The 11,216-nt window shown below is 42.2% G+C and overlaps 1 protein-coding gene across 1 annotated transcript in view; it reads left to right on the forward strand.

The window, feature by feature from the left end:
- The window catches only part of LOC127922911 (protein eyes shut homolog), a 41,601-nt gene extending 30,818 nt beyond the window's left edge, over nt 1-10,783 (forward strand). The window contains exons 5-6 of the mRNA XM_052506916.1: nt 9,715-9,909; nt 10,770-10,783. Coding sequence (XP_052362876.1) covers nt 9,715-9,909; nt 10,770-10,783 — 209 coding nt within the window. The remainder of the gene's footprint in view (nt 1-9,714; nt 9,910-10,769) is intronic.
- The last annotated feature ends 433 nt before the right edge of the window (nt 10,784-11,216 follow it).

The raw sequence follows: 11,216 nt of genomic DNA on the forward strand, positions 1-11,216 counted from the left end.
CTGCTATGTTGATGAGGTATCATTATTAATACTACCCTATACTATACCTGCTATGTTGATGAGGTATCATTATTAATACTACCCTATACTATACCTGCTATGCTGGTGAGGTAATATTACAATACTACCCTATACTATACCTGCTATGTTGATGAGGTATCATTATTAATACTACCCTATACTATACCTGCTATGCTGGTGAGGTAATATTACAATACTACCCTATACTATATCTGCTATGTTGATGAGGTATCATTATTAATACTACCCTATACTATACCTGCTATGCTGGTGAGGTAATATTACAATACTACCCTATACTATACCTGCTATGTTGATGAGGTATCATTATTAATACTACCCTATACTATACCTGCTATGCTGGTGAGGTAATATTACAATACTACCCTATACTATACCTGCTATGTTGATGAGGTATCATTATTAATACTACCCTATACTATACCTGCTATGCTGGTGAGGTAATATTACAATACTACCCTATACTATACCTGCTATGTTGATGAGGTATCATTATTAATACTACCCTATACTATACCTGCTATGCTGGTGAGGTAATATTACAATACTACCCTATACTATACCTGCTATGTTGATGAGGTATCATTATTAATACTACCCTATACTATACCTGCTATGCTGGTGAGGTAATATTACAATACTACCCTATACTATACCTGCTATGTTGATGAGGTATCATTATTAATACTACCCTATACTATACCTGCTATGCTGGTGAGGTAATATTACAATACTACCCTATACTATACCTGCTATGTTGATGAGGTATCATTATTAATACTACCCTATACTATACCTGCTATGCTGGTGAGGTAATATTACAATACTACCCTATACTATACCTGCTATGTTGATGAGGTATCATTATAAATACTACCCTATAGATACCTGCTATGCCTGTGAAAGAATCGATGTGAATCATATTGTGCTTACTAGATAAATGTGAAAGTGACCAGCCTTAGTGATGTTGAACTTGCGTAAACTATATTATTCCCAACGACTCTTGTTTCGGCCTTTGGTAGGCAACCCGCTATGCAAACTCAATTTCCAATGGCTAGTGTAGCAAGCCTAAACAAGCCCAGAAGCTGTATGTATATACTGTAAGATTGATGTCCACTGATACCTGCACACAGGCTATGGTTGAGTCCCAAATGGCACCCTATTCACAATGCAATGCACTACTTTTTACCAGGGCCCATAGGTAGTGCACTATATATTGAATAGGGTGCCATTTGGGATACATCCTATGGGAAGCCTCTGGGAACAAGAGCACTAGAATACGCAGGGGAATTAGCATAGAGGAATATGCTACAAGAAGAATCACAGAGAAAGATAAATGAGTTAGTGCCTACTGAAGAACACAAAAATGAAAAGCCTACGCCAGGGAATAGAATCAAATTGTATTCACCTTGAACCAGCGGTGTGTTCAGTCTAATTTTATCCCACGTGGAGAAGCCAATGTCACCACCGCGGCATTTGACATTAGAGGTGGATTACAGTATGTAATGTATGTGTCTCCAAGCCAAGATGCTCTTGTCCAAAACTTCTAGCTCTGATCTGAGCTACTGTTGTCAGCTCCATAAAGTCCATTTATTCTCCTTTATTCAATTAAGTTTGTTGTTTTGCATAATTTAAATATGATTTACAGAGGGGGGGAGGATAATTCAAAACTAATCATAGGCATTCAATGTAATTATGATTCTTTATAAGGGTTAAATATGGCACGTCATTATAATTGATCTGATATACAGTAGGTAATATGTCACCCTAAGTGACATACAACTACACTGAAAATATAAATGCAACATGTAAAGTGTTGGTCCCATGTTTCTTGAGCTGAAATAAAAAGTTCCAGAAATGTTCCATCTGCACAAAAAGCTTTATTTCTCTCAAATGTTGTGCACAAATTTGTTTATATCCCTGTTAGTGACCATTTCTCCTTTGCCACAATAATCCAACTGCCTGAAAGGTATGGCACATCAAGAAGCTGATTAAACAGCATGATCATTGCACAGGAGCACCTTGTGCTGGGGACAATAAAAGGCCACTCTAAAATGTGCAGTTTGGTCACACAGCACAATGTCACAGATGTCTCACGTTTTGAGGGAGCGTGCTATTGGCATGCTGACTGCAGCAATGTCCTCCAGAGCTGTTGACAGAGAATTTAATGTTAATGTCTCTACCATAAGCTCCGTCGTTTTAGAGAATTTGGGAGTACACCCAACCGGCTTTACAACTGCAGACCACGTGTAACCACGCCAGCTCAGGACCTCCACACACAGCTTTTTCATTTTGCGGGATCGATCGTCTGAGATCAGCCACCCGGACAGCTGAGGAAACTGTGGGTTTGCACGACCGAATAATTTTTACACAAACTGTCAGAAACCGTCTCAGGGAAGCTCATCTATGTGCTCGTCGTCCTCACCAGGGTCTTGACCTGACTGCAGTTCGGCATCGTAACCGACTTCAGTGTGCAAATGCTCACCTTCGATGGCCACTGGCATGCTGGAACTGTTTCAACTTTACCGGGCAGATGGCTTTGTGTGGGCGAGCGGTTTGCTGATGTCAACGTTGTCCTGCCATTCATCCTCCGCCACCATTTCATGTTTCAGCATGATAACGCATGCACGACTCCATATCGCAAGGATCTGAAGACCACAACTGGAAGCTGAAAATGTCTCTTCTTCCATGGCCTGCATACTCACCAGACATGCCACACATTGAGCATGTTTGGGATGCTTTGAATTAGCGATGTGACAAATGGACAATTTTGCTTAACGTTTAAACTCTGTGTCAATTTACAGTGCAGAATAATGGTCATATTACGTATGTATGAACCCCAGGGACTTGTAAAGAAGTTACATCTACTGTAACACTTTACAGACATACAACACAGCTACGGTAACATGTTGATATCAACTATTAATAACTTTACTGAAAATTAAAAAAAGTGCCTTTTCAGGTGTTTACATGTTCGGTATGGTTCCCCTGACTACAGTTAACTGATTGATGAGCTGCTGTGTTGTTGTTTATGCTGTTTTTATGGTATGGTAACGAGATGTGCTTTCTTTCTACTGAATGTCTTGGTAAGTCACGGTAGTTAAACAGAGAGGAGAGAGTGGTCTGTGTGTAGTTGGCAGGCTGCGAGCAGCAGCTCGATTATTTGATTGACAGTTCTGGTTTCCTAGTGATGGACTTCAGAAGCGGCATTCCTTTACATACAAGTAAAATGTCTGTTCGATTCACCAGAGAAGGTTTTGTGTCGGCATTTAAAAAAACATAGTGTAGCATACCCTAACATACAGAATAACATAGTGTAGCATACCCTAACATACAGAATAACATAGTGTAGCATACCCTAACATACAGAATAACATAGTGTAGCATACCCTAACATACAGAATAACATAGTGTAGCATACCCTAACATACAGAATAACATAGTGTAGCATACCCTAACATACAGAATAACATAGTGTAGCATACCCTAACATACAGAATAACATAGTGTAGCATACCCTAACATACAGAATAACATAGTGTAGCATACCCTAACATACAGAATAACATAGTGTAGCATACCCTAACATACAGAATAACATAGTGTAGCATACCCTAACACACAGAATAACATAGTGTAGCATACCCTAACATACAGAATAACATAGTGTAGCATACCTAACATACAGAATAACATAGTGTAGCATACCCTAACATACAGAATAACATAGTGTAGCATACCCTAACATACAGAATAACATAGTGTAGCATACCCTAACATACAGAATAACATGACGTAGCATACCCTAACATACAGAATAACATAGTGTAGCATACCCTAACATACAGAATAACATGCCGTAGCATACCCTAACATACAGAATAACATGATGTAGCCTACCCTAACATACAGAATAACATGCCGTAGCCTACCCTAACATACAGAATAACATGTGTAGCCTACCCTAACATACAGAATAACATGTGTAGCCTACCCTAACATACAGAATAACATAGTGTAGCATACCCTAACATACAGAATAACATAGTGTAGCATACCCTAACATACAGAATAACATAGTGTAGCATACCCTAACATACAGAATAACATGCCGTAGCCTACCCTAACATACAGAATAACATGATGTAGCCTACCCTAACATACAGAATAACATGAGTGTAGCCTACCCTAACATACAGAATAACATGCCGTAGCCTACCCTAACATACAGAATAACATGATGTAGCCTACCTAACATACAGAATAACATGTGTAGCCTACCCTAACATACAGAATAACATGATGTAGCCTACCCTAACATACAGAATAACATGATGTAGCCTACCCTAACATACAGAATAAGATACGTAGCCTACCCTAACATACAGAATAACATGCCGTAGCCTACCCTAACATACAGAATAACATAGTGTAGCATACCCTAACATACAGAATAACATGACGTAGCCTACCTAACATACAGAATAACACATGTAGTAGCCTACCCTAACATACAGAATAACATAGTGTAGCATACCTAACATACAGAATAACATGTGTAGCCTACCCTAACATACAGAATAACATGATGTAGCCTACCCTAACATACAGAATAACATGCCGTAGCCTACCTAACATACAGAATAACATGACGTAGCCTACCCTAACATACAGAATAACATAGTGTAGCATACCCTAACACACAGGATAACATAGTGTAGCATACCCTAACATACAGAATAACATAGTGTAGCATACCCTAACCTACAGAATAACATGTGTAGCCTACCCTAACATACAGAATAACATAGACGTAGCCTACCCTAACATACAGAATAACATGACGTAGCCTACCCTAACATACAGAATAACATGACGCAGCCTACCCTAACATACAGAATAACATGGCGTAGCCTACCCTAACATACAGAATAACATGACGTAGCCTACCCTAACATACAGAATAACATGCCGTAGCCTACCTAACATACAGAATAACATGCCGTAGCCTACCCTAACATACAGAATAACATAGTGTAGCCTACCCTAACACACAGAATAACATAGTGTAGCATACCCTAACATACAGAATAACATGCCCTAGCCTACCCTAACGTACAGGATAACATAGTGTAGCCTACCCTAACGTACAGGATAACATAGTGTAGCCTACCCTAACGTACAGGATAACATAGTGTAGCCTACCTAACATACAGAATAACATAGTGTAGCATACCCTAACACACAGGATAACATAGTGTAGCATACCCTAACATACAGAATAAGAGCCATGTTCCATTATGTCTGAAAAGCGTAATCGATACAGGCTCCCAGTAGCCTACTGTCATTTCATGAGGCAAAAATGCTTGCAAAACTGTCCGAAGACATTAGTGGCATGAATAGGCTAGGATATTCTACAGGCAACAGACCGAAGACTGAGCACACACTGGCATCATTAGGAAGAGACGGAGCAGCCAGGCCAGTGTGGGGAGGGAGAGAGAGGCGGAGCAGCCAGGCCAGTGTGAGGGAGAGAGAGGCGGAGCAGCCAGGCCAGTGTGAGGGAGGGAGGGAGGGAGAGGCGGAGCAGCCAGGCCAGCGTGAGGGAGGGAGAGAGAGAGGCGGAGCAGCCACTGGCATCGTGAGGGAGGAGAGAGACGGAGCAGCCAGGCCAGTGTGGGGGGAGAGAGAGGCGGAGCAGCCAGACCAGTGTGAGGGAGAGAGAGACTGAGCAGCCAGGCCAGTGTGGGGGAGGGAGAGGCGGAGCAGCCAGGCCAGCGTAAGGGAGGGAGGGAGGGAGAGGCGGAGCAGCCAGGCCAGCGTGAGGGAGGGAGGGAGAGGCGGAGCAGCCAGGCCAGCGTGAGGGGGAGGGAGGGAGGGAGGGAGAGGCGGAGCAGCCAGGCCAGCGTGAGGGAGGGGAGAGAGATGGAAAAAGCAGAAGCCTGCTCATATGTTTTGGTAATCTGCATCTCACTATGTCATGTCTTGTCTTGCATGCCTTGCAGGGAGGGACCAAGCTGAAAATTTGCCAGGCATCCTCTCTGGTTTTATTTGAATTACAGCCAACCAGCGTGAGGGCATTTATAGCCTATCGGTGAGAACACAGAAAATAATGTTTTGTGATCACTGAACTGTGATTTTAATTAATACATTTTTTATTTAACCTTTATTTAACTAGGCCATTAAGAACAAATTCTTATAAACACTTGACAGCCTACTTAAGGATCCCAACTTCATTAAAATGTTTAAACGTTCATACCCCTACTCTGGATCAGCGTGAGGGACAGAGTGTTCCAGTTCCCACCAATATCCAGCAACGTCGCACAGCAATTGAAGAGGAGGGGCAACATTCCACAGGCCACAATCAACAGCCTGATCAACTCTAAGTGAAGGAGATGTGTCACGCTGCATGAGGCAAATGGTGGTCACACCAGATACTGACTGGTTTTCTGATCCACACCACTACTTAAAAAAAAGAAGGTATCTATGACCAACAGATGCATATCCGTATTCCCTGTCATGTGAAATCCATAGATTAGGACCTAATTAATTGAGGGATTGACTGATTTTACGTAACACCAAAATCTTTGAAATTGTTGCGTGTTGTGTTTATATTTTTGTTCAGTGTAAAAGGTTAGCTCAGCTGATGTATTTTTTGATTCATAAGGATCCCCATTAGCCGACCTCAATGGCGACAGCTAGTCTTACTTGGGTCCGACATATAACGAAAAATACATTACAGACAACAGACTTTACAATTTGCATACATTTAAAAATGTGTGTGTTTTCATCTTTAGTTACACATACATTTCAGTAAATACACACAACAAGTAGGTCACAATGATTAAATGTCACCATTTTGGCATATTGAAATGAGACCATGTTGAAAAGACACCACTGAACTAGGTAGACTGTTGATGTTCCAGTCAATTCTGGACCTTTCTTATATCTTCCTGTCGACAGTTTGACCAGTCAACTTCATCTTTCTCTCCCAGTTAAAAGTCCATTGTGATATTAAAGATGGTGGTGGCAGTCCAACTGATTTCCTTTTTCTCGACTGTAATAATGTATTAATCAGCTTGGGGTGTTTGTTCTGCATTCTCCCCTGGTAGTATGGGGATGATATATATAGAGTGTTCCAGTTCCCGCAATATCCAGCAACTTACAGTCATGTGTGCCATTGAAGAGGAGTGGTCCCGGGCGAACCCACTATTCCACAGGCCACAAGCGCAACATGCTCTGATCAACTGAGTGAAGGAATGGACCACTGACCATGATGATATGCAGAGGCAAAAAAGAACAGAAACAGCATGATACCTGTTGTGTCTCCAGTCTCAGTTCAGGACAGGAAACATCAACAGAGATATCAAGAGCCGTACAATGTCCAACAGTGTTTGACAGAATCCTAATGCCAATAAGCAGTTTAATCATTTTATGCCCTGAGGGGATATATATTTGTCTTATTCATATTGTTATGTCGATCATACAATAGGAGGACATCAATGGTACAGGTACTTGGAGAAGACTGTGATTTACTTTAAAAGGTCTATTTGCTAATTAGAACAGAACACAATAACAATAAAAGCATTGAAAAGGAGGGAAAAATATTAAAGAAAAAGGAGAATTACCAAACACACAGTTTGTGTTTCCAGCTCCTCTTCTCTGACTTTTTGTGCCAGAGAAAGTTGCATCATTAGGAGGGCCAATTTGACACAACGAATATAGCCTAGTTTTCTTATGAGTAAACATAGGAGCTGTTGCGTGAGGTGTAGTGGTTTGGTTGCATGCTTGAAAATTCATTCTCTTTTGTCTTTTATACTGAGATGAAAAGCCAACTTCCTGGTTCTTCTCTTGGGTTGTGGGAATTGGTGTGGAGTTCAGATTCACTTGTGCGTTCCAAAATAGACGGAAGAAGCGCATAGGAGAGATGATACAGTATAGGGAGGCTTGCATCCCAAATAGCACCCTATTCCCTATATAGTGTCACATAGGGCCCTGATCAAAAGTAGTGCACTATATAGGGAATAGGGTGCCATTTGGGATGATCCCACAGTGTAGTGTAGGGAGACCTTGCTCAAGGAAGTGAGTGAGTCCAGGAAAAGCAGTTGATTATTAATTAGAGTCAAGGAGAGAGAGAGCCCTGGAGCCTTGTATTCACATGAAGACAAATATATACATGGGATACTTCAGGATTGCTCGTGTGTTTGAAAACACCATCAAACCCAATAAAACACTGAGTAAAGGAAGGCACTCTTTCTTTAATGAGCGTGTGATTCACATGTAGGACTAGTAGGGGATAATGTTATTAACTTGAACAGAACTCTATGACCAGGTACTGAGGTACTGTTCACATCCCTGACCAGGTACTGAGGTACTGTTTCACCAGGTACTGAGGTACTGTTCACATCCCTGACCAGGTACTGAGGTACTGTTCACATCCCTGACCAGGTACTGAGGTACTGTTCACATCCCTGACCCAGGTACTGAGGTACTGTTCACATCCCTGACCAGGTACCTGACCAGGTACTGTTCACATCCCTGACCAGGTACTGTACACATCCCTGACCAGGTACTGAGGTACTGTTCACATCCCTGACCAGGTACTGAGGTACTGTTCACATCCCTGACCAGGTACTGAGGTACTGTTCACATCCCTGACCAGGTACTGTTCACATCCCTCACCAGGTACTGTTCACATCCCTGACCAGGTACTGAGGTACTGTTCACATCCCTGACCAGGTACTGAGGTACTGTTCACATCCCCCTGAGGTACTGACCAGGTACTGAGGTACTGTTCACATCCCTGACCAGGTACTGAGGTACTGTTCACATCCCTGACCAGGTACTGAGGTACTGTTCACATCCCTGACCAGGTACTGAGGTACTGTTCACATCCCTGACCAGGTACTGAGGTACTGTTCACATCCCTGACCAGGTACTGAGGTACTGTTCACATCCCTCACCAGGTACTGAGGTACTGTTCACATCCCTCACCAGGTACTGAGGTACTGTTCACATCCCTCACCAGGTACTGAGGTACTGTTCACATCCCTCACCAGGTACTGAGGTACTGTTCACATCCCTGACCAGGTACTGAGGTACTGTTCACATCCCTGACCAGGTACTGAGGTACTGTTCACATCCCTGACCAGGTACTGAGGTACTGTTCACATCCCTGACCAGGTACTGAGGTACTGTTCACATCCCTCACCAGGTACTGAGGTACTGTTCACATCCTCATCCTGTTTTTGCTTTGTTTCCCGCCTCTGTGGTTTAAACCATAAAATATAATTAATTATACTTATATGGTTTAAACTGTATGTTGCTGTGGGATGAAATGTTGAAATCAGAGTTGTTGAAGTGAGGAACAAATCAAGTTTTTCCTCAACAAATTATCACAATCATTTGCTCTTTTTGGAGCCATGCTGTCAATCGGACTGACTTGAACTAACATTGTCCGTGAAGTTTGTATGGCTGTAACAAATACTGTCGAGTTCAGCTGTGGAGACCTCTGCGATTGTTTTCAGGTGTCCTGAGTTATCATGGGTTGTTGGACCGACACTTCTGCTCTATCTCTGACATCCAGCCGGAGAGCTGTCACGTGTCAAATATTCATTGAAGTTCAACGCCTCTGGGAATCTTATCCAATAACCAACTGTTCATTCTCATCCATAGGTCCACCTTGTGGGACATCTTGTGATCCCAACCCATGTAGGAACGGCGGAGAGTGTGAGGAGAGCTCCGGGAGCGCTGCTGGATATGCTTGTGCTTGTCTGGAGGGATTCACGGGCCTCCGCTGTGACACCCCGTTAACATCAATTGCCTTTCATACGAATGTCAGCGGGAAAAGGCGTGCTCCTCGGGGAACATGTGAGAACTCTATTTCTATGTCCCAAATGTCACTCTAAATAGTGCACCGCTTTCGACCAGAGCCCATGCAGTCTGGCCCAAGGTATCGCACTATAGAGGGAATAAGATGTCATTATGGACGCATCCCATTTCTCCTTCTTCATTCTTCTGAGGCCTCCTCCTCCTCCGCCTCTCAGAGCCTGATTTAATAGGAAATGTCACATGAAAATTAATATCTTAGTCTTTGAAGCAGATCGAGTGTACTTTTGAAGGTTGGAACAACAATGAATATTTCTGCCTTCAATGGGGGGGTTAGCATTGCTTGGGAAGGAAAGCCTGATGGTGGTGGCTCTGGTTATTTGTGGTGGCTATTTTGATTAGACTGGAATTAACTATTGCATATTTTAAGAGGCAGATTGAAATTGCAGTTATGAAAGGGGCTCTTTTGTTCTAGATGGAGGCGTCTGTTGGCCACAGTCCGTTTTCAATTTCAGGCCTTTTATCTATGAAATGTTACAGTGATACAGGACAGGGGTTTTAATCATCAACTGCTGAGTGCCAATAGTTTCTCTATTATGCAAGAAGCGAAGCACAGAGAGAAAAATATATTAAAATGGGCTAATTGTCTTTTTGTGACCTTCACTTGTGACTTCATTATGGAATTTGCCACAGATTTGACAATAACTGATTTGTAATGGGTTTCTCAACCCAATCGAGAATGTTCTGTAAGGCATTCTTAACCAGTTATAACACCTTAATGAGTGATGCAGGATTACACATAACAACCTTCATAACACAGTCACATTAATGGGAGCCCAGTGTTGATAGCATAGCAGCACTCTTATGTCAACCTGATCTGTTTGACATTGATTTTGCCTCAGTCTCATCTCTATAAGGGACTTCATCTGACTGAAAATGAACTCATCTTTCAACCTGAGAGCCTTGGCGACTCGAAGCAACTGTTAATATTAGTATCTTCTCTGATTAAGGATCTTGGTTTTATCATGTCAGACTCTTGAGTCAGATATATTATTATTGTCAAGATCATTCCTGATGAGATGTGATGAGAGCTGGAGTACGCTAGTTGAGCTAATGGCCTTGCTGTCTCCATCTATTCTTAGTTTCTCTATGATGGATCGATTTATTTATTTATGTCTCGAACACCAATTGTTGCCCAATGGGCTTATAAGACACTATTTCTTTACGTACGTGTGCACAAAATACAAAACCAAATGACATTTAACAAATGAAATGCATAGTTAGAGTGGCGCTGTAGTCGAAGGCCCGCATCGCAGTGGCGTCACTACAGACCCGGGTTCGATCCCAAG

The sequence above is a fragment of the Oncorhynchus keta genome, unplaced genomic scaffold (assembly GCF_023373465.1).
Source record: "Oncorhynchus keta strain PuntledgeMale-10-30-2019 unplaced genomic scaffold, Oket_V2 Un_contig_27618_pilon_pilon, whole genome shotgun sequence".
Lineage (NCBI taxonomy): Eukaryota > Metazoa > Chordata > Actinopteri > Salmoniformes > Salmonidae > Oncorhynchus > Oncorhynchus keta.